This window comes from Bombus terrestris, chromosome 9 (assembly GCF_910591885.1).
Source record: "Bombus terrestris chromosome 9, iyBomTerr1.2, whole genome shotgun sequence".
Taxonomy (NCBI): domain Eukaryota; kingdom Metazoa; phylum Arthropoda; class Insecta; order Hymenoptera; family Apidae; genus Bombus; species Bombus terrestris.
In genome coordinates, this window is record NC_063277.1 from 8,339,318 (window position 1) to 8,364,066 (window position 24,749).

Genomic DNA, 24,749 nt, shown 5'->3' on the forward strand with positions numbered 1-24,749 from the left:
GATGCTCCCCCCAAAAACCAACAATTTTTCGGCCAACCAACGCGTCTTTGTGTTCGACACTTAGGAGTTGGCGTTGTCTAGCTACGCGAAACGCGTTAGTAACACGATCCGTGGTAATTTAACTCTTTATTCGGAGTTTTCAGCAGGTATAGGGAAAGAAGTTGCACTTGATTATACGTTCTTTATTGTAGTGCAAAAAATAGGAAACGTTGGTTAAGTCTAGAGTTTCGTAGAAGTTACGTCTCCGCTAACTAATTCGATCGAAGGTAGTAGATTTCTTTCTCAGCCGGATCATGTGGAATTGAATAGATAAATGTCTATTTAGTATGAAAATACATGACGTTTTTAATGTATCATTACGAATATCTTCATACTACGTTGAACAGAAAATTTGGAAGAAAATACTGCTAGGGGGATTTAGAGATAGAGTTACAGGGGATCGAGGGAGACATTGTCAGACACAGACAGGATAATTCTACTTATTGTATGCAAACGTTAAGACTAAGCAAAGGTTACTGAATAAAAACGAAAACACATATTCATATTGAAAAATCTACTAGTTCTAAAATAGGTAAAAATATCTACTTACTTTGACCAATATATTTATGTCGAAGAAATTGCATGTGGCTCAAGTTTTCTTTAAAGAGACATTTCACATCCAGCAAGTTGATGCGGTATCGAATGGAAAAGAACGCAGAGGAAGCGAGGAGAGATTCAAGAGAATCTGCGGGAATAAAAGGGAAATGTATGGAAGGAAAGATCTAATTTGTTCCTGTCGGGTCTGTTTTCGGTTTGGGAGGTGGTTACGGGAGTGGGAGGGGATGGTCGACGAGGCGAAATTAATATTCATAAGCGTCCAAAAAGGTCTCCAGGGCGGGGTCAACTTACATGTATCTTTCGCTACTGACCCTGGCTACCGAGGCGATAACGGTCAGGAATTAAAATACTACTCGGGCCAGGTTTTAACCCTTCTTCGTTGTTCGAGATACGTGTACGGATACACCATGGTGCAGGTCCCCGCGACTGTCTGATTTCGTTTCTTGAAACTTGCCCGGCTACCCGTCTCGCTATGATCCTCGACGCTTTCCATTCTTGTTCCTCGAAATGTAAATCCAGACTAAATGCGCCACCAGGGAGAACAATCGTGGCCGTTGCAAATTGGTTCCGAGAACCGTGAGTTTCAACTTTTCGGCGCTGGCGAAGGCTACAGAATCTCGTAGTTTACCGCATACCGTGGTTTAGTCTCACAGTTAGACTTTACGGATCGTTTTTGTTACACATAGTAGCGTTGCGTCGGAAGAAGTCAGCGTTCTTAGGATAAAGCTGAGACGTCCTTGAAATGATAAATGGTTTGAAATCAAGATTAAGTTGCCTTCTTATAATACAATGATGAAATTCTTCGGATAGTCGAACGAGTCAAATTATTATTCAAAGACAAATCGATTAGTTCAGCGAAATAATGAACGTACGAAGTGTTATGCGGTAGCGAAACAGCTTGGTAATCAATGAACTTATACTATTTGTAACTGGAAACAATCCGGAAGCCATCGTGAACTGGAAGGCAAAAATTATGCATTAACGAGTAAGTAGATTCTTTGCTATTAGAATTCATAAAGAATAACAAAGATATTGGCAATAATCCAACAGCGTTCAATTTTACTTGGAATGAAAGAAAATTTATCAACGACCAGCTCCAAGTAGATTGATAGATACGGATCGCAGTTACACACAAGAATGACCTTCGACCAACAGGAAGAATAATCCTCTCGATATGTAACGCATCTAGCTGAGCATCTAGGAGAGTACGACAGCAAATATCATTAATCGACTGAGTCATTAAAGCGACATGGCATAGGCAGACCAACGAGGACGTCTCGAAGACACAGGCGAAGGTGGATGAGCTGGCACTTCCTGACGGTATACAATTAGTCGTCGAGTATTAATCCTGCTCGGTAGCCGTTACCCGACAGGATATTATGGTCCCGCAGGCAGTAACAATGAGGATTATATGAGGGAAAACGCTTCGATAGCGTTTCTAATACAAGCTGTAGCCAAGGTGGTGGTAGTTACACACAGGGCGAGGCCTCGTTCTCGTAAACGTTCGCCCACGAACTGACTTAACTTGCCTGGCAATAATAAAATGATATAGGAGGCGAAATATGCATTTAAATTATCGCCCCGCGATAATAATTTGCATACCGCCGCGGCACCTCTCTCTACACCACTTCGATGCCGCCGGTTCGCTTAGTTTAGCCCCGTTTAATTTAAATAATACTTCTCAGCGCGGGGGAGCACAGCTCTGCCAAGATATACATAAAATCGCCATAACATTGTAAATTATAACTGATACGGCTTATATCGCGAAAAGGGAGAGGGAAAGGGAAAGAGATAGGCGAGAGACTCTTCTTCTCCTTCGCCTCCTTTCTCTCGTCCTTCTAAGTTACTGCCATACCTTCTTCGTTTCCGAGTGACGTCCTGCCGCGTCCAGAACGCTTCCCAACGATTATGACACCTGTGATGATTTTAATTGATTGAATTACCACGCTTCAAATTCCACCAATCCTGCAATTACGCCTGTAAACTTTAAGCCACCTACTTGACACGTCAACGTATTTGTTCAACCTCGTTCACGTTCTCTATATACGTGCGTTGTGTTTTATTGAAAACAAATACGATCGATGGTTGAATGAGTTTTATTCCAGACACGCGAAAACAGCTGTAAAATTTGCATGTTGAAAACACTCTTCTGTATCATATCCAATGTCTCGATAATTATTAGATTCAGAAGAATGGCTTAAATGTGCTTTGCTTTTCAATTTATCTTTTTTTCTTAATTTTTCTTAATTTATCGATATTGAACTCACTGAAAATGATCCTTCAAACGTAAACACGTAATTCTGATTTCGCCAAAAAATATGAATAATACTTTCGCATTAAATGGTTATCTTAAAAAGTACACAGTATAGAGATATCTAAACACACAGATATTTAATTATAGTTATGAGAACTGTGTACGTATTATTTCCTATTATCTGTTTCCTGCGTTGTAAAAAAGGCTGAATACTTTGGTGAGAAAACTTGCTTGAGTCTTGGCGATAAAATATGGCCAGTGGGCAATAAGTTTGCCATAATGATTCTAATAAGCTAACGAAGGGAATTCCGAATTTAAACGCGGCCATAATTCTAACGGTAATGACGTAATAAAATTCCATATATCTGGTATCAATAAAGGGAGCATATTTGTCATTTCTAGCCGCGGTTACACACGGCAGGCCGTTTATCCACCGACGAAATCATCCGAATAGCTATTCCGGATGCTAATAACAATCGTAAGTCATCTTCGCGCGGACAGAAAGCGTTTCTCGTTTCACGTCGATTACTTTCGCCAGTCAGGAGAACTCGTGAGACGCGGTACGAAAAGAAAATTAATAATCGCAACCATCGGTTCGAAGAAACTCGAATTCTATGGTAATCAAATGAGATTCTGCACACCATCTATGGAACGTAATATGAACGTGATCTCATGGTTCTTTTCTGTTGGACGGAATACCGTCGCTTATTTTATCTATCGTGAATGAAAGAAAAATATGCGACCATGGGGTGCTATCTTATTTCAAACAAGACATTTCAGTCATTATTCATCGCAGGTTGATAAATAAATCGTTTCATCTTTGGGAATTTTTATGAGATAATCGATAGAATTTTACAATGATCAGTTGTGTCATAAATATTTTTGATACTTTGTTATATTTTTATGATTCTTACGATACTAATTTTATTAACGCGAACGACATAATTCTTTTTATCGATATTGTGAAGATCATTAGTCGAAAATTGCGACTCTGGTCGAACTCATACTAGTTATTCCAAAAGAATGATCTAGAGTTTCTTTCAACCCTTGTACTATGATAAATAACGTGAACGAATGATATTCGACAAAGTGGCATTTTTGTAACTTTTAAAACTCTCGACTCGTACAAATGTACTCGAAAAATGAAACCCGAAAGTAATAGACGAATCTATGCAACAAGGCGTGCTATGGAACAAACAATAGACCACACTATGTAACATGATTTACTTTGTCAAGACACGCACGAGCTTTGTATTACATTTCTACAATCCAAACGATGATTCGAAGCTCCTGCACTATGAATAAATAATAAGTAAATACAAAATGCACAAGGTGTATCGGTTTCGAACAGGTCAAACTGTAATACGAAAGTCCGTCAGAGATATGTATTTTATCACGAGAAAGAGCATGAGAAGTGCAAGCTCGTTGATGGAGCCAGAGTTGGTTGTGGCGGTCCATCGTCGTGCCAGCCGGACCGCGCAATTCCGCAAAGTATGCAGATCTAAGAATTCAAATGGCCGCCCTATAGCGGCCGTAAAATAGCGGACAATCGCGCTCGTAAACCACTATATTAAAATTCTATATCATCCCCCCATAGCTGGACCACCACCGATGATATCATTCCTCTGTGCTACTGCTCTGCGTCCTTTCGTTCCTCTCCGGTATCCGAGCTGATGTCCGTCCGGCATAACCTTCCCACCTACCGATCTTTACATTGTACGGAGTTTGCGAGCATTCGTTCACGTTTATGCTTATACTGCGCTCATGCGTGCGTACATTGGCGCCTCGTGGCTGCTCTGGATACTTTCACCCAGGCATAAACCACGTATCCACGTATGAAGATACGTACGCAGATATATACAGTACAGTGGCCACAAAAAGTATTTGCACAGCACTGCATTTATTGTTGCATTTATATACTAGTTGTTAATTGGATGCAACTATGGTAAATTCGTATCATTTGGTAGTTTCACTCGTCGAAACGCTTGTACCGCTTACGTTGAACAATTATTGAAACGAGTTAATAATTACGACAGGTTCTGAATTTCTGTTTCGATCTTCCCTTTTTTTTTTTTTCCTTTTTCCTTTTTTAGCAGCTTTTACACACTTGATACGTTCATTCTTCGCGAATGGAAGGCTTGACTCGGAGATGTTTTATCACCTTCTTGTCTACTGACTTTTATATTCCTTTTATATCGTGACCATTCGTCGGACGTGGACATTCTCCTTTATGTATCTATCTCTACTAGAAACATCGACGCCAGGATTCTTGATCGTTGAACAAGAGTAGCCACGCATCTCCTCGGACAGAAGTTACGTTAGAAACGTACAAATACAGGAATATTTGGTATTCAAAGTGAAACTTTTGATACGAGTGAGCAGTTCTGCTAACATTTAAACCGCGACAAGCGTAAAGACATATTGTTGTAGCGTAACAAGAAACCGTCGGATTTTGGTGGAATGAAAAAGAGGGATATGGCAATCCCGCATAGCCATAACGCGAGCCAGTCGGCCGAGCAAAGATGGCAAACGAGGACCTTAGCCGAATAATGCAAAACAAACCTCATTTGAGATATAGTCTGGCATTTGTCCATATTAAGGTGTGCTACAAGGGTGCCGCGGCGTTTTCGTTTCAACCGTATGTATGCGTGAGCGTACGCTTTGAAATTATATAGCGAGAGCATCAGTCGTCGTTAGTCAGCTCATGCCGCATTCCGTTGTTAACTATGTGTATCTTGAGCACCCGTTACGTACCCATTTATCAGTGAGTTCCTTCATACGCGTTATTTTCCACGTTAAGATGCACAGCTTCACAGGCGATATTTCACCCCGCTCTGACATATCGTCTCTGAATTCGTCGCTTTGTCGCTTTCCAGAAGTCGAAAAAATTTCCCTTTGCGAATATTTTCTATATTTGCGGAAGACATTGCTACGATATTTTTCATTTACGCGCGCAAACTTTTTCAAATAAAATTTGACTTATTCGCTCGCGTAAAGAAAAGATATAGTAGTACAACGTTTGCAGAGTTAAAAAATTTATTTTCTTGCAAATGAAATCTTAATTTTTCAGTTGTATGAATCTGTATTACTGAAAACGTAATTGACCGTCCAGAAACTGAGAAAGATAATCTATTGTCCGTGGAACAGTTGCGATTAAACGGAGAATATCGTTATGTATTCGACCGAGTAAGGAAATTCCGACTCGTCATTGTCTCGCAGCCAGACTTTCATCGTAAGCGACACACGCAACTTTATATTAAGCCTAAGTTCTAAACTAATAAGACAACAACCACGGTAGGACGATCAGGGAGAACCGGAAGGGGTAGAGCGACGCGAGAAGGGTTCAAGTTTAGCTGCGAGGCTACGAAGCGGGTCACCGATTACGACGTTGATCGTTTATGAGAGAGAACCAAATTGGATAAGTTCAAGCAGCTTCTTCCCTCTGACTACTTAGACCATTACTCTCCAAGAATTTCAATTAGGCATGATTTTCGAATTTACAAATCCTCCAGGCATTTTGAACGAGCTACAAGATCTTGTTACGAGACTGTAAGATACGTTAACCCTTTGCGCACTTCTGTACCGAACTATTCGCAGCCAAAAGTTTCATTTCAAAACGATGAAAACAATACGAGAAACGATTTTTCACGTTACGTATACAAAAGGTTAAATCTCAGAGATCGTAAGAATTTTGTAAATTCTCGTGCATAGCAGTGACTTGGTAATAAAAAAAGAAGATCGTAGAAACGAGTTTTGAATGTTACAACTCGGCTGATTATTCGATACAATTCAAAATTTAAATTGGAGAGCCCTAACAAACATATTATTATCGAGAAAAAAAACATATTCTTTTAAGACAATAAATTTCCTTTAGCCACGCTAGAAATTATTTATGACCCAGTATTTCACCGATTCTGAAACTGACTTACCGGATCGCTAGTTGGCTAATCCTCGACAAAGTAGAATAAGACAATCCACTCGAGGCGACAGTAGACGTCGCAGGAGGACAGCAAGCAACACCCGGTATACGCGTCGTTTTCACAGAGAAAGAGGTGGAGGGAGGCCCGTTAGGTGGTCGACGTCGGGCGTAAATTTGCATTGAACGAAATGAGGCGCTATGGGGCATTCCAGTCCGAAGTTAATAGCTTCCCAACGATTAACTGTATCCCTCCACCCAGCCTGTCTACCCGGCCTGTTCCTCTCTTTCCCCATGGCCGTTCATTCGACGCGTCGTGCCTGTTCATTCTGTCCCTTTTCTTCGAACCTTCCCTCCTACCCTTTTCATCCTCTCCCTTCTCTTTCTCCGTGTTCATCCTTCTTCCCCTCGCATCGCCCTCATCACATCGTACTTACCTATATCGTCCCTTCTAATAATATATGTTCCAAAGGTTGCGAAATAACTGACTTCGAGCCGAGTCAGCCTATCTAATCGATGATCCCTTGTTTCTCCATATTAAAATCGTGAAGTCACTTTTTCCTTTCTCTCTCTCTCTTTCTCATTTGATCGTAGAATTTCTTTGATCGAACTTCGATCAAAGGATTTTTATAGAGGCGTATAAATAGAACGTTTGACATTACAAGATGTTCAAGAATCGCGTGCAGTTAGTAGGTGCGAAAGGCGGTGCCTACCGCGGCCACAGCCAATAGTTTCCAGGCACGGAAAGGCGCCACGGGGGTTATAGGGCATAATTTAGTGGACAGTTTGATATACAAACAATCTTTAATGAAATTCTTGGTGTTCATTAATAACGCATTACAGCCTCGTGCGACACTGGCGCCGGTGTCGGCATCGGTACCCGGGTACCCTCACCCCTTTTACTCCTCATACTCCGTTTTCCTAGCCACCCTCCTCTCCTCCATCGTGATGTCCTCCTCCGACACCCTTTATCCACTCTACTTTCTACCGATCTTTCCTCTCTTTTTCCTCCGAAGCTTGACATGTTTCGTCTCTATGCAACGAATTTCACTCGTTTCTAAGCGAATGAATTGAGTTCAATTTGCGGTTGATAGCTGCAAATTTAGGGAAATTGTCCTATATCTGTTACTAAATATTGTGACGTAGATGATGTTCCATATATTAAACTCATATTACAGTCCATAATTAATGGATTTCCAACTTGAAGATAAAGAGGTTTTCAAATGACAAGAGAGTTCCATCATCTCTCACATGCTGTCAAACGTGAACAAATATCAGGATTCAGTTTCCAACACTGGTATGTTTCAAACATGTTCCTTTAAACACAATTTACGTACACTCCATGTACATTTGTTCACAGTCTGTTGATCATCTGTATTTTAAGAATTACCACTTCGTACAAACCTCGTGTATCTCGTATCGGTCGATCGCAAACGAGAACGATACAGCGGGTTAAGTAAGAAACGCGGGAATCCAAACAAAATGACACGCGATTAATTTCTCGCCACCGATGGGACAGTGACGAAGGCTAATAGGATTTCCGGTGCAACGGTGAAACAGCAGTTCGTTTCGGGGTGGACGATACCGCCGGCTACGGTTAATGAATCGACGTAATCAGGGGGATGGGCGTTCGGGGGTAGGTCGAGCGACGAATGACAATCGAGTTTTGTATTAATGTCCGACTATGCCGCACCCATGGTCCCTACGCGCCGCGTACGACACTCACCATCAGCCTGATCGTTCGTTTAATCAACCGAGCCGCTAACACGATTAACTTATTGCGTATTCCCGTCATTCCGCGTACGTGAGCTACGAATCAACGATACACAAACGCGATACCCCATTATACCGTCGTTCTATTCTATCCGGTTCTCTCTATCTGGCCACCCAATTTTGTTTCTTCGTCTCAGTTTACCCACCTGTCGCGTTGCGTTACGTGTACCCGTCATTTCAGCGAATCATCGGGCGGATTCCCTGCGCGATTTGATCCAGCTGATTTTACTATTTTCTAATTAAACGCTTTGAACACTCTCGTTTTTGTCTTGGGTCATCGATATTATAACGGTGTTCTGATCTTGTCGCTTTTTAATTGAGAAGCTCGAAGGGAAAAGCATGCTTTGGCTTTTTGCATCGTCACTTAGCTCGTGCAATTTAGCTTCCATTCGACCACGGTAGCAGTATGATGTATATTTTACTGATCAGAATCGTGTTAAAAATCCTTAACGTTGGAAAGAAACAGATACAATAGAAGCAAATAACAAAAGATCATTTTAAAAGGCTTATTAACCCTTTGGATTGTGATTTAAGTATCTTATTAATCCTTTGACTGCTGGGTAAAATAGCCGAATGTAATTAAAAGCAAATGTCGAATAATTTTAATTTCTCTTAATAATTATTCCTTATATAATATATTTAAATGCAGCGAAGGATAAGCCAACATCGTATCACGAACAATAATATTTTGTTCCTTTTTTAAACCTTCTCCATCTATACGTTTAGTATAACAAACGACACATTGTATTTGTAAATTCCTTTTTCTCTGACTCGCTAGTAATATTTCTATGAAATGTCTTTCCATTAAACGCGAAATGCGACAAAGTAAGAGTGCATTTGCTTGCAGACATTTGATATGTTTTTTCTTTGCTTTACAATATATCATTGTATTTGAATCATTCTTCAGAAAATAGATTGTTTATTTTAAACATCTTAGCTTGCTCGTACGTTATACCTTTCACGTTTCTTGTACATATTATGTATGGATCAAACACTAGAAGAGTTAACAAGTTTATCCTTCGATGAACTTTTTTTCGTGCATTAATATTGTCCGAGAGTAAATTGAAGAACGCAAAGTCTACGAGGAATGAAAAGTTTTCTCCATATTCGAAAAAGAATAAACCTTCCACTACAAAAAACTTTTTTTCATTTAAATCCATAACATTTCCTCGGATAATTTCTGTGCTTTTCTACCGCATAAATTATTACGACAAACTATATAAATCCTATTTCGGTTACTAAAATTGTAAAGCTTTCATATTCTTATAAAAGAAGTCTATAGCATGTAGCCTGTCCATTCGCTAATATCGATAATTAATTAATCACAGTACAAGAGGATCAATATTTCAGTATTTCACAAAAACCTGAACACTCTGGTATTGCCAAAAACTACCTCTGTCGTCTACAATTTTTATCTTTCATCAATCGCGTCGCAAAATTTTTCAACGACTCGTTTCGACGAGGTTTCCCGTTCGCAATCTCTTTTCGCGCCAGCAATTCGCATTAATCTTGAAACTTAACAAGCACGGAATCCATTCAACGGCAAGGAGAAGACCGAAAGGAAGAGGAACGAAAACAAAGGATCGTGAATAAGTGTGTACGTCGGATTTTAAGAAACCGTGACAAGACTTAAGATGTCCGGCTGACTGACATTTAACAGAAACGTGAAACACCGGAGTTAATGCTGCCAGAGTTGGAAACAAGTGCGAGAGGGAGAAAGAGAGACGCTGAAGAGGATGTTGCAAAGAGAGGAGAGAGAAAGAGGGTCAGGGAATGGATGTGTTCACATTATACCCTCTGTTCTTTTAATTTCTTCAAAGGGCTCCTCTCCCGCGACACCTTCCTCCTTGCTTGGCAGCCTCAGCTCCCGAATTAATAAGGCGTCGACGATGTGACGTCTTTTTTCTTTTCACCCCTGGATGGGACAGCAGACAGCTACCAAAGTGAATGAGAACTCTCGCTGAGAGGATAACGGAGGGAGAGAGCACTCTCTTACTGGTACTTAACAGCGCGATGAGATGAGCTGCCGTTAATAAATGTGTTTCTAACTGCAAGAAAGCGAGAGGGGGGTTGCCTTTCTCTTTCTCTCTTCCTCGTTCCCTCTTCTCTAGTTTTCTTTCCTGCTTTCTCGCGTTGCGTGCCACCAAGGTCCCCAGAGAATAAGTCTTAATGAGAAGGAAACTTTTAAACGCACTAGACTCTGCCTTTTCTTCGTTGATGCTACGGTGCGCTTAGCTTCGCACTTTTACTCCCCCGCAAATCAAACACGATGGCAGGGAGAACTTCACCGAGGCCATTCTCATTGAGAAACGATTTTATTACTCGACATGTTTCGTAGCAAAATGAACAAACAGTATATTGGTTGTCGTAAATGTAAAAGAAATTTATTAGTCAATTATGTAGAGTATTGCGATGGATCGGTTTGTAAGAGCTGAAATCTGCTAAAAGTAAATACGATTATACAAATTCTATATTCTTATGAAAATATCTCCTTGGAAATCTCGAAATGAATTAAATAATTAGATATTTAATTTTACATCGTAAAGAAAATATTTGTAAAGTAGTCTTTGTTTGTCTGTCAATATCGTATCTTAAAAATATCGTATCTATAAAAGCTTAACAAGCATATAAAATACAAATCACGTATCAAAGATCGGTATAAGAAAAAGGAAAATCGTAAAAACATTCGTTTCAGTATTTAGTCGTTTAGCTTTTAACGACACACAATTTTTTTTTAAACGTTACCCTAGCCAGCCTCTGTTCGTTCCCATGGTTGCTGTCGTAGGCATTGAAAGAACGATGGAAGAAGTACATTCGATACCATTGGTCCTCATTCATCGTCTTGGCAAAAACTACCCTCGGGTAAAAAAATAATTGCCCCTTGATACACGCCGATACCCCATCTGCGGGGCTGCCAGCCTGTAATGATGTTCGCGTTCGCGAACTTACTTCGAAATTAAATATCGAGGCGAAAGAGGGTGGCGAAGGGTGGCGCGGCAAGGGGATGTTAAAGAGAAATCCCGACAGTGAGGGTGGTGGCAGGGGTGAAAGAGGCTTGTCGTACACCTGCCCTTTTCCCGGACCATCGTGATAAAAATCAAACTGGAAAACAAACGAGGAGCAGGATCGTATTATAAAGTTTATTAATCGATAGACGATGCGCGGAGAGGGTGGAACTGGAATTTCAGGGGTCGCCGGAAATATCTCGTTACGGATGAAAATTAAAATTGTAATACCGACGAAGGTACGAACGATCAAACTTTTATCTAATTCTACTTAACGTTTATTGGTCTTGTGCATTTTGTTTTTATTTGTTTTCTTTTTCTCGATGGTAGCGAGTAGCAGTGGTTTGTCTGAAAAGGATGAGACAATAATTATTCCTCATAAGAATACAACTTTTTACTGAATCGAAGATACAAATGATTAAACTTTTATTCATCGTTTCTATTCGTCGTTTATTAGCCTTTCGAATTCTTTCGTTTCTATTTAGTTTGATCTTTCATTTTTATTTTTTTATTAATTGTTATTTTTTCGTATAATTTCAGAAACTTAGACCTACCGATATTCCGATCTTCGAAATAAAGAATCTATTAATTAACGAGACTGGCACGCAACTGGCATTGTGGGGCAATCTAGGCTTAGTTCTCATGGAGCTTCCAAAACGTTGGGGTAAGGATGCCATGTTCCAAGGTGGGAAAGAAGAAATACTCTGCATGTAAGTAGCAATCAAACCTAAATCGTGAACAAATGTTCTTAAAACCCCATAAAATTCATTTTGACACAATAATTCGTCTATTAAATTCGCGTATATCATGTACTTATGTATATGTATAGTGCACATAGAGGTTTCGTCGAAATAGAAATAGTGGTAAACAAAAAACGTATCCGTTCATTCAAAGTTGTAGGAAAATCCGTGCAGCAAATACACGAAATCAATCTCCGAGAATGGAGAGAGAAGTTTACAGACGAAGAAATCCGGCTCCTAAAAACCGAGATAAGGTAGACCGCGAATAATAAATCGCACTATCTGGTTTCCTGCACCTCCGTGGCTCCTGTGGGCGTCCTAATATCCTGTAATTAAGAGGGTGTTACGATGACGCCCGAACCCCTTTGGCCTCCCTCTTATGGAATTAAGGTGGCTTTACTCGGTTAGTTTTCAAAAGTTCCAGCCTCGGAAAGCACCGCTGAATACTAACCGCCTCATCAACGACACATGCCACCAAGACTACTGCCTCGTGTAACATTACCCTCCGCGCCCGCCTCTGTCACTTCTCCGCATCTTCGCGTACTCCTGTCTAATCTTTCGGGTGATTAGAACCTCGCGCAATTAGCCACAAGCTTCAAGATTATGCCTCAACCACCTCCTACCTTTCTTTTTCTAATACCACTCGCTCAATCGAATTTTTATTTTTGCCAATGTCGTCATAAGTGCTCTGCTACATATAAAACTACCTTGCTCGTTATGACGTTCAAAGAAAAGAGTTTACATGTGTATATGTACGTATATGTGTGTGTGTGCGTGTATGTATGTATATATATATATATATATGTAAGAACAGGAATTTTTAACGATTGTTCATTGCAAGTGAGATTCGAGAAGAGAGTTTCGAATTTAGGTATGAAGGAAGAAAACATGATCGTCTAATTAAAATTTAGAATAGTTGTGAATGTCTACGTGTGTTCGGGATGTCTGCGCAATTTATCTGGAATTAACGAAAGAGATCGCAAAATAGAAGAAGATCTTCTCCATATCACTGAGAATAAGAGAGATATCAAAGACGGTTGGAGTTATTACATTACCTTGTATATTATTCTTTAACATCATGACCGATTACCTTTCTCATATATCGTGAAACGAACGCAGAAAAAAGCACATCGGCTAACTCCAACAATCAAAAAATGGAAACATCGCAAACATTTTGTTGTTTAAGATTTACCCTAGAATTTACTATCGTTTATAGCGATTTTATTGCGATCACATATCGCTTGGCTTCCAAGAAGCTGAAATATCACTTGGCAGCATCTAGAAGAGCGGCCAGCAACGAGACAAGCGTAAGATATCGCAAGGGGACGAACAGAAGGAAAATTCAAATTAATTTGAATTACGATGAACGACGATGCTACTTAATTCAACGTGGTAAAAGGGTAGCCGTTCGCTCCAAGTTGTCTTTTGCATTATAATTTCATAATAAGTCCAGCCTGGAATAAATGCATTACCTTCCTGCCGACTTCCCGCTAATTCATAATTCCCAAGTTTTTCCGGAAACGAACGAAAACGTTTAGCCCCATGAACCGCGTGGGCCAACCTGAACAAACTGGTCAAATTAAGAGCGGCAGTTTATGCTAAAGTTTTTTCGTTATTTCACTTAAGCGATTCTACCTTGGTACCGCGACACAGAGCCGCCGTAGCGCCGAGGATCGAGGGAATTTATAAGAACGCACGCGTAACCCCCTCCGGTTAAATGTATGGCGGAAAAGAGCCGCGGAACAGTTTGTAAGAGAGTCGCGGCCATTAGAACGAATCTCAGGGATTTAATGTCTCCTTCCTTCCAGTCGGCTTAAACACAGCTAAATGGAGTTTATGCATTATTGCCCGTGAAACTTCCACCACCGCGGACAGATATTTGCTCTCTCCCAAAGAACTAAAAGTTTAGACGTCGCGTCGTTACTGCGTTTCATCCCGTTGGACGAATCGTGACGACGATGAGATCGTATCTAAAGTAGGGTTCTAACTTCTAATCTTCAGCTTCATCAAAGATCTATTCTTTATCGTTCAATTATCGACAAATTAACTACGGTGTAATTATATATTTTACATATTTTTGCGTATGCTCGAAATACTATATATTCGAGTAAATGTAGCTTTCATTCGTAAGTCACTAGACACTTTGCGAAAATTTCAAACAGTCGTTGTACTTCGTAATTTTTAATTTTGAAAACACAGTACAATCTTAGTTTCTCTTATAAGAATAATCTCTTATACTTTGTGATTTACCAAATATCAAATTGATTTCGTAATTTTTACGTTAATTTGCCTGTATTCTAAATATACAAAAATCATGGCAATTATAGGTTTCGCTGAAAAAAGATTTGCATATCGATTCATGAAGAATGAAATGTGTTCAACTATAGTTTTTTATCCAAACTACCATGTCATATTTATTTGTTAATTTTCAAATTGTGTAACGGGTGTTTAATGTAATTCAAGCAGTTTTTGTAGAAATGCTACGAAAATATAATAGTTCCGATACAGTGTGCTCGGTGTCTTCATCGGCCGGCAGATCCCAAGCTTCGAAGCGTGGAAAACCGAGCGACCGTGCTTTGGATTAAGCAAATGACGGCAATAATAGTGATTATTCGGATTATGATATCAGAGCGCGAAGTGGGTTCGCTTGGACTTACCAGCAGCCACTAACTGCTACGCCACCAAATCCCGACTTCAAGACACCGGATTAAAACTATTACCACCTCGCGTTGCCTCCACTCTTCTTCGACCTCCACCATCCAAAACCTATTCTCTTTTCTCTTTCTCTCTTTTTCGCTAGAGACTTTCTTCACTTACCTTTGGTAACTTGGCTATTTCAAATGCCAACGAGAGTCTCAAATTTTATTGGCCTCCGCTATTTCACCTACTAATTGCTAATGAATTTCTTGCAATTCATAATTAACGAAACGAACAATGTCTGTATTTCAATAATTATTAACAAGTTAAATCCCTTCTTGATACGTACTTAGATGAATAAAAAGCCATTGCAACGGCAACAATTCCCTCTAAATTTATCGAAGGTATAATCTGAAGTTTAGAAATCTTTGTTTATGCCACATCAAGACTCGATTTATCGCAAACACTTTTGCTAAACGCAATATATCCTTTTCAAGACTCGTAGATAAAAGGTTCCATAGATACGGTTTAACACCTTGAAGAAGCAATAACATCAAATAAATTTCGAACAATGAACAATTATATACTGGCGTTTATCACCACTCTTGAAATTATACCGGAACATCAACCTTTGCTTAAATGAAAAATTTGAAAGCACGACAGGTCGCCTATCCAACTTTCACCGTAACAGTTTGCCTTCGTTAAGGGTGATAATCGTTAGAAGAAGGTTGCAATTTTCGCGTGTATATAAGTTGGATCGGAGTAAGAGTAAGTCGCTGCGCAGAATCGCGAATCGCGGTATTAATTCGACAAACGGACTACGAAACCAGCGCGTTATTTCGTGCACTACCGGAAGATCGTCGCCTGTTGGTTGGCTCTCGCGGCTAATTATTGTTTTAAGGATTACCGTTATGTGTTTATTATACGGTCTGGTAGGACCTCGCCTACCTTAATATTCGGTAGATTTCAGCTTCGGCCTCTGTACGCGGCGCACCACCAGAGAGATCTCTGTACCCCGTTTCCTGTCTCTTTCCCTCGCTCCGTACGTCGCGAACCGGCCTACGTTTATGAATAATTTTCACCTCTCGCGCTACCCGCCCCACTTCAACCGCCCAACCACTCCACCTCCGACAAACGTTCCTCCGAATCGTCCCTCGAGTATTCACCTCGTAAACCCCTAATGCTGTGTCCTCGTTCGAGAGTTGATTCCAGTTTCTCTGATCCTCGCTACTCCTTGGGACGTTCTCCTGACAAAAGAAAAAAATGCCGGTACGAATCTTGCTGGAATTTGGGTAGAGAAGAATACATAATTGTAATCTACATTTTTTCAATAGGAAAATATGTTTAACGAGTCACGGGAATTTTTAAAGATACGTTTTCTCTTAATTATCTTCGTGTACTTTATAAAAGTGTACATTTTAAAGTTTCCCCGAGATTCTAAGATTAGCGCAATGTTATTTTTAATATATCGAATATAGAATATAAAAAGTAAGGAAAATACAGCCGGAGAAAATACTCAAATATTTACGCATATCACACTAAGAAATTTAGTTTAACTTATACGTTTTACAAAGATCTGCGGAGACTCGTAGAAGAGTAGAAATTCGCTACCATGTTTCGCTTTTCTATCGAGCCTTTCGCGTGGATAGCATCGTAAATGTTCATAATTTTTCTTCTAAACACACTTTGCGGCTCTCAAAACACTTTACACACTGCAAACTCCACAAGAGCAACGCCAAGCATTTCAAATTAATCTTCAAGTGTCTTCCAAAACGAGAACCGGTGGATCCGGCACGCGCGTGCCGTACGTGCTACGGAATATTTCAGTGGTACGCACGAGTCCGGTGGACTCACCCCTTTGGTTCGGGAAGGGCTGTTGCAGGCCGGCCTCGTATCTGTCCCGGCGCCGGTCGCGGCCACCGGCGAAAGGGGATAGGATGCGTTTATTTAAAAAATGATTTAACCTAATGGTTTTACATATGTAATCCCGATATAAAGCCGAGGCTAATCTCGGAGAACCACACGCGGTCCATTCGTACATTCGGTCGACGGGTAATCCAACGTGCTCTCGCCCATCCAGCCGCGTGTCTCCACACACCACTTCCGCATCGCCACCCTCCTGACCTGACCTGTGTTCAAACCGCCCTCTCCACCCCGTTTACTCGTTTCTTTTTTTTTCGTCCAACTTTTTTTCGATGAGCAAGCACTAACGAAAATCACCAGGTTTTCCAACGCACAGACCAATGTATTTTCGGGGGGTGGTAAGAGGGGCGGTGTTTGCAAAGGCCGAGCATAGGGTGCGTCGTACTCGACCGCGCGTCGGGGATGATTTAGATGGTCCCCGATGATATCCGCGCCTTTTGAAAAATGTCACCACGCCGCCGTGCCGAGGAGAAAAATATAGAAGCCGCGCGTGACCGTACCCCACCCCCTGCACCGGCCACGGTATGTGTGCCGCGCTTTATCAGCCCCGCGGCGCGAAACTTTATTGCCGGCCGAACGATATTTCTCGTCGAATCAGCGGTTAACAAAAGAGGTGAAATACAAGTGGCGATGAGTGAAATTAGAGGATCGCTTCGTTGTAATTGCGATCGTGGTAATCCAGCGCGAACAGGAAGTTTTGGATCTCGTTGTTCGGCTATGTCTCGCTAATCGTGTCAATTCTTTCGATAACGTGAGGTGTTAGAAAAGATTGAATGGAAGTTTCCTGAATCTCTTCTTTTTCTTTCGATTTTTTTAAAAGAAACCTTTAACAGTGTAGACAAATATAATACTATAAATGTCGCATCTTAAATCACATGTGATACTAATAATGATTATTATTATTTATTTATTTATGTCCTATAAGAAGAGAAGTATATATCTCTCGTATCCGATGCCAGAAACGCAGCAGAAATCTTGAGACTAAAGGGACGATTAGTATTTTCTAAATAATAAATTCTTCGACATTTTATTACACTGTCAGAGAGTAGATTAAAACAACTTTCCTATTAGTAATCGTCTTTAAGGTAAAAATCTCATCTCCATAGTCTCCTCTCCATGTAGAACCATAAACCACACATATTCGAAAACTGCCCCAAGAGAGGCAATCTAATTCCAATGTTCTTTCGCTATGAACACGACAAAACGTGGCCAGCCATACGAGGCCCGCCTGTCTCCAAGATCACAAGCACGAACAATGCGGGTCTCGAATAGCTTTCCAGCTCCTTTCCCGGCACCTTTTCTCGCCGTGGTTCGTCGGCGCGCATGGGAGACACCATTCTACGCGTATACAAACGCGCAGCAGTTTAGCGCGATGAAAACAGCAAAAAGGTAGTACCATAGACTCTCTGCGTCTACGTAGAAAAAACACGCACTTAGGTAATCGCGGTACGCCTGCGGGGGCAGCTGCGACGGTTCTTCTAATCAAAGAATTCCCAGCCGGAACGCCGGTGGAAAATTTAAATACGCGAGACGCATTCTGTGGTCGTCTGCGTCGTCATTGTCCTGGACGTCGTCGTTGTCGTCGTTGTCGTCGTAACGAAATAAAACCCCACGGTAAAAGAGAGACATCTGTCGGTTCTTTTAATTACCGTGGTACGTGTGGCCCCAGCTAGAGGCTACCGCACCATGGACCTTACATTTTCCTTCCTTTTCTCTTCATCCCTTATCCCGCACCCGCCCCTCTCTAACTTTCTCTTTCTCTCTCGCGCGCGCTCACTCTAGCTCGCTCTCGCTCTCTCCCTTCTTCGTCGACGAGCTTTTGTTGCTCCCTTTCCATCACCCTCGCGTCCTTCGTTCATACTCTATCAGATCTGGCTCGTTTGCATGATTCCGCCGCGTGGTCCGAGAATTGAAAATTCGCCTAGAAAGTCTTTCCTCTTGATAGACGACATTAGCATCGTTAGGAGCACGGCGAACAACTCGATGTTGGAATTCTGTTGATTCAAGAAGTTTAGCAGTGATAGATACGAAATTTATTTTCAAGTGGCAATTCGAGCAGATTCGATTAGATTAATCAGTACGTGGTTACGTTAGAAGATCTAATGAAACAGATTGTAGGTGATTCAGGGGTTCAATAGAACGGAATCCGTAATTCCGCTGGAATAAAATATTCATTTCATCTAAACTAAACATTTTAGAAAATATTGTAAATAATACAATCTATGAAAGCTTCCTATGGTAAATGTTCCAAACACTACTTCTACCAGTCAATGTATACGAACAGCGTCGATCATAAAGATTAAATTATATTCAATTATCCGCCAACAATCATAATCTCGTTCGCTTGTAAGAAGAAGAAATTATAATCCGTTACGTGTGTATTCTTCAATCCGAAGTCTAAGGACACATCCATACGTGGTCGATAAATCTATCCAAATCCAAATACAGAGACAAATACAGACCACAGAAACAATCAGCGAATTTCTGAAAACATTTAAAAGATAAAAAGCCGACATTCTTCTTATCTCTTCGTTCTCTAGCTACAGTCTCCCCCACTTTTCTCAACCTACAACCCATTTCTCCTCTCTCACGTACTTCTATCCAGAGCCTCAGGGTAGACAATCCAAGGAGTTTTTAGGTTTAAGAGTCGCTGGATTTACGATTCAAGTATGACTGGTTGGGATGGAGCGGCGGCACGTCGCGGCCAGAGGATCGAGAAACAAGGCACGCAGGACGAGGCTGCAAAGTAGCGGCAAGGAACGCCGTTGGAAACCGATGGCCGCGATGAAAGCGCGACGCAACCTCGAGGATTAACGGGCTTAGTTGCCGACGCAGGTGTCGTCGGGAAGGAGAACGCAAGCGAGAGCCGGATGAATTACGACAGGAGCGTCAGCCAGCCCAGCAGAACGTTGCTCGTTATATTTTGCGTAACATCCCGATTTTATGGGCCACCCTCACACCATCGTTCGCGCGTCTTCCTTCACCGTGGCCCATCCACGCGACTCGCAACAGAGACGCCAAATATCCTTCTCGCGGATCTGGCTACTCCTCGGCCGAGCACAGTAAAACGTCGATAAATTTACATCGCATCTCTGTTAACAAGCAACGCATCGTTCTTATTTCTCTGTATACAAATTCAAATTATTTAGATTTCATTTCATTACTTGTATTGATAAAAATGATCGTTCCAGATTCTAAATTAGATTCGTTCGCCTGAGTATCGCAGCAAATACTTTACTCGAGATATTCTTGCACATTGCGCTCATTCTTTCGCGCATTTACATTTTTCGTAAATACACAAACAGTCGAGGTTTTATTTCCTTTTTACCAACAGACAAAAATTCTGACTGTAGAGGGTTAATTTAATTTAACATATTGATCGCCATAGGAATTTGGTGCCGGTGATAGATCGAAACGATTCAACAGATAGTACGCTGTAATATCTGATTTTTGTAAGACATTTCGTGAAAATTATTACGCTCTTTTTTGACGAATTTTCATTATAATCGGTGTAAAAAAAAATTCCCAATGATCGTAGCGACAGTGAAAGTTTATTCTTACGCCATAAATCATTCTTATGGCAAATTATAGAAAATGATCTGATTAAGAATCCAGTCGGACGAAAGTCCAAATGAAACGCGATCAAAGTTTTAGCCGAGCAGGATATCAATTCGACCATAGGACCCGGCTAACCGAAAGAGAAATCCGGTCGCGCGTATGAGCATTAATGGCTTTATAATCTAATGAATTTTTAGGTTAAGCGGCGAAAAGGCCAGCGGGAGATCCGGATAGGTTTTTTCCCCGGGATTTATTGCCGAGAAGGAGAAGATGAAAGCGGGAGAGTTCACTTATCTCTCGTTCGCCGTTACCTTCAGACCGATGCATCCCACTGAAATAGATTTTGATTTTATTCCTGAAAAAAACGAGGATCTAAAGCATATCTGATAAATAACTGATATTTTGAAAATATTATTAATTTCAGAGGAAATATTTAATTCCGGTTTTAAATCAGAAGGAGAAAAGAATGTTATACTACCGAGAAATTATCTTTTTTCACCTTTTTCACATCTTTTTAAATTACCAAAGTATGGATCTTTTAATATGTACTTTTTCATTGAATAATCAACATTTTCGTTCATGATATCGAAATCAAATTAAAAACTCGATCGCATCGGCAAAGTCTAACACCATCCTAGATGCTCCGGTTATCTTGTTTAATCTGCTAAAATATTTTTTCTCTTGTAATTGCTCGACCTTAGAGGACGCGAAAAAAGTCAGAAGCTTCAAGGTCTCGAAGTGATCGAGATATCTTTGGTAGAAGATAGAGCAAAGTGTTCATTACAGAAGTGGTAATAGCAACGACAAATTAAGTGGAATATTATGTCTTACAATGGTACTTACATAGCGTGGCGATTAAGTATTTTTCCCCGCCATCTTCAAATTAACAAAGCAAAATTAATAAGTGAAAATTTACTTCCATATTATGTAGACATTACATGTTTGATTAAAAAAAAAAAACTGGCATTTACATCGATAAATGAGCGTGTAATTTTAATAAATTTGTACAAGTCGATTCCAAACTCTCAGGTCTCCAGTTTTTGACAGAATTTTCTTAGAAAATTTTCTTAGAAAAGGAGAAGGCGATCCCAAATTTCAAGCGTATACATATGTAGTAGGTACTTAATCGACATCAATGTTCGAGAAGAAAGCAGAGCACTTAATTCCGCTCGGTGGTCCCGTAACGACGTAATATCGTTCAGTTACTTGGAGTATTTTTATTACATTCCCGCGGCGGCATGGTACATAAGGGAGGAGGGTGGCTAGGGCACAGACGACAACGGTAGTCGAGGGGGCGGTTTGCTGGGCTTAGGAAGCTATGCTCACGATATAACGAGAGCCATTATGATAAGCGGATGCATAGATTAGACATAACTCGTTAACCCGGCTGTATGCGACGTCTACGATGAAAGACGAGGTATCGATAATCAAGGATGCTTCTATTTAACAGGAAATCAAGCAGCCTGTGTCTTACAAACTGTTCAAACGGGTGCAAAAATTCTTATCGACTTTCTAAAAATCTGCAATGTTTGTTTATGATTTATTATTGAATTATTACCATACGTAGGTTAGTGTCTTTATGAAACTTTCAACGAGGAAGATATTATGGAGATAAATGACAAAGTCTTTAATTATAGTCGGAGAAATTAAAACGTGGACACGTAAAATTTTGTCTGCAACCAAATTTCGTTCTCTACTTTCGATTTAGTGTTTCATGTAAAAATATTTCCTTTCCTCGTTGCACCACTGTAGCTCTATAGCAACCACCTTATATGATAATTCTTCGCTAAAATATTCTTTTTTATTTAACAAAAAAAGAAAAACTCAACCGCTCGTCTATTCGCTCTCTTCTCAGAATGCAAATTCGAAAAGTCTATTTTATTTGGATTCGTAATAGAGATTTAGGAGCTCGTCGACAGTAGTATTTTTATCAGACAAATTTGAAGACAATTGAACGCAGCCAGGCGGCAGAAAAGCGAGGAAGTGAACAAACAAGCTTGGTAAATTATCGGGGGAATACGAGTAGGAGGGTTAAGCGGGGTCGGTGAAAAGCCACGACGAAAGCTTGCAGGTAACTTAAGCGCACAACTGAAGGGAAATACGACGGAAAAGTTTCTAGAACAAAATGATACGACACTGCGTAAGATCCGCTTTGAAGTCAGGTCCGCGCCATTCTTTGTACAAATTGGAAGGAAAGCGCGGCGTAAAAAGCTCCGCTCCGCCCGGAGGTTAATACGTTTATGTAGGAAAAATTATTTTTAATTTTTTCTAGAACCACCTCTGACGAGAGAGAAGTGTACAAGCACACGGGCACAAGGGTGTGGCAGAATGCGCGGCACCGCCGTGTAAGAATTTCTTAATTAGATTCGAGCAGCTGCCCTCCGCGCTTCTCTTTCTTTTCTTCCGGCCAAGAAATTCCCCCGTAGCTCCGCGATAGTTGACACAGCGGCATACTAGTCGACGCGTGCTTCGCGTCCAAATATTCGAGCATTATTACACATTTTTCTCCTTTGAGATAATAGACTCTGTCAGATTTGTAATTGAGACTCTAATGAAACCACATACCTAAGAATATGATCTCGCAGATTTCACGCTCGAACCGGCTACCACGCCGCTGTGCTTGAATTAACAGCGCTGTAAGGGCTTGCGACGAACCGATTGCCTCGTGCGATCGAATTTCAAATCGGTATATCGTAAAATAAATTATAAATACCTGGTTGCAGCACTCGTTCTCCTTACATAGGACATGATAATTGATCCTGATCCCGATAAAAATCAGACAACATTATAGAAACTATTTACGAAAGCTTCGTATGAAAGCACCGAATTAACAGTTGGTCGAAAGAATCGGAGATAAATCGAATATCTTAAAGTCTAAATCTGTCGCTTAGCATTAGTACCGAGAATGTTAAACCTATTCTTGTCTCGACCCATTCATTTAAGAATCGTTATCGCTCTCTTCTGAATCGAGAAAAACCAACTGGGGAACGGAGGAGCACGATGAAATTTTGGCATTTAGAAACACGTAAACCAGTTAGCAGCAGTTGGTGGGGATAGAGAACACGTATGGTCCAGCGCGACCGTGGTAGGGGTAGCCATAAATTTTGATAATACCAAAATTGTGACAGAACGAAGAAAAATCCCCGCGAGGCTGCGGTGCAAAGTGCGAATAAATCGTTGCGTGTGCCTTTGTCAACGAAACATGAAAGGTTGGGCGTGCAAAGGGGTAAGAGAGAGAGGTGGCCAACCCAAAGGGAAAAACCGAGCGAGAACGACGTGACGCGAACGGAAAGGGTAGGGAGAACAGACCGAGGCGCTGGGGTTGACCACGTCGTCTGGTTTTCGACCGACTCTCTGTCTGTCTCTCTCTTTCTCTCTCTCTGTCTCTCTATGCGTGCGTGCGTACATTTTTATCAATTATTAAGAACTGTGGCGTGCTTTTGCAACCGGGAACGTTGGTGATGGTAAAGTTGCTTTCGTCCTTGTCGCTGGTGTATCCACTGTAACCAGTCGACGATACCCTATGCCCATCGATTTTTTGTTTCTTTTTCCAACGCTCTTCCTCCTCCTCCTGCTTTTCCTCGTCTCACTGTCCCTTTCTTTCCTCCTGCCCTTTTTCTCTCTTCCCTCCGCTTTTCTCTCGTTCTCCATTTGCGTCAAACCCCTTTCTCTCGCTTTTTCTGCGTGATTCTCTCTTTTTCTTGCCCACCCCTCTGCACGCTCCTTGCCTGCCTCTGGCCAACGCTGTGCCGTGGACATTAATAACGGCCACGGCTAACCACCGTCAACCCCTTTTGCCAGCGTTACCGTGTCCAGCCACGGAAAGTGCGAGAGTAATAATAAAATATACGAAATGTAGGCGACCATCGTCGCCGCTCGTCCCCGGCTCGTCCCCGGCTCGTCCCCGTGAAAAACAAACACCGCGACACGCTTTGCTGTATTCCTTTCGTTATGCCGCCTGGGGTACGACGATCGTGAAAGATTAGGGTAATTTGCGTTAAATAACGACACGTCGGGATAACTAAGCAAAAGGCCGACGGGGCGGGACGAACCTCGCTTTCGACACTTTTCTCGGTGTTCGAATTAGAGATTTTCCTCCCGAGGATTGCGTTTAATTGTCAAGGTGTCGCTGGTCCTGACAACAACCACATAAATTGCGGAGAACGCATTTTTCCAGAAATGAAATGAAATCAATGTTATTCAATTATATTCGCAATGAAATAATAAGAGACACGTTTGTCCATATTCTTAGTGTTACTATAGGAAACGAAATCATATTTCACACATTTTAGTTGCTTCTAAGCCGTATTAATTAGCAATATTGTTATATTACTGTACTTAAAACA

General features: G+C 41.1%; 1 protein-coding gene across 1 annotated transcript in view; it reads left to right on the forward strand.

The window, feature by feature from the left end:
• LOC100649143 (nuclear pore complex protein Nup88) overlaps positions 1–24,749 on the forward strand; it is a 71,194-nt gene that overhangs the window by 42,281 nt on the left and 4,164 nt on the right. The window contains exon 2 of the mRNA XM_048408309.1: positions 12,086–12,255. Coding sequence (XP_048264266.1) covers positions 12,086–12,255 — 170 coding nt within the window. The remainder of the gene's footprint in view (positions 1–12,085; positions 12,256–24,749) is intronic.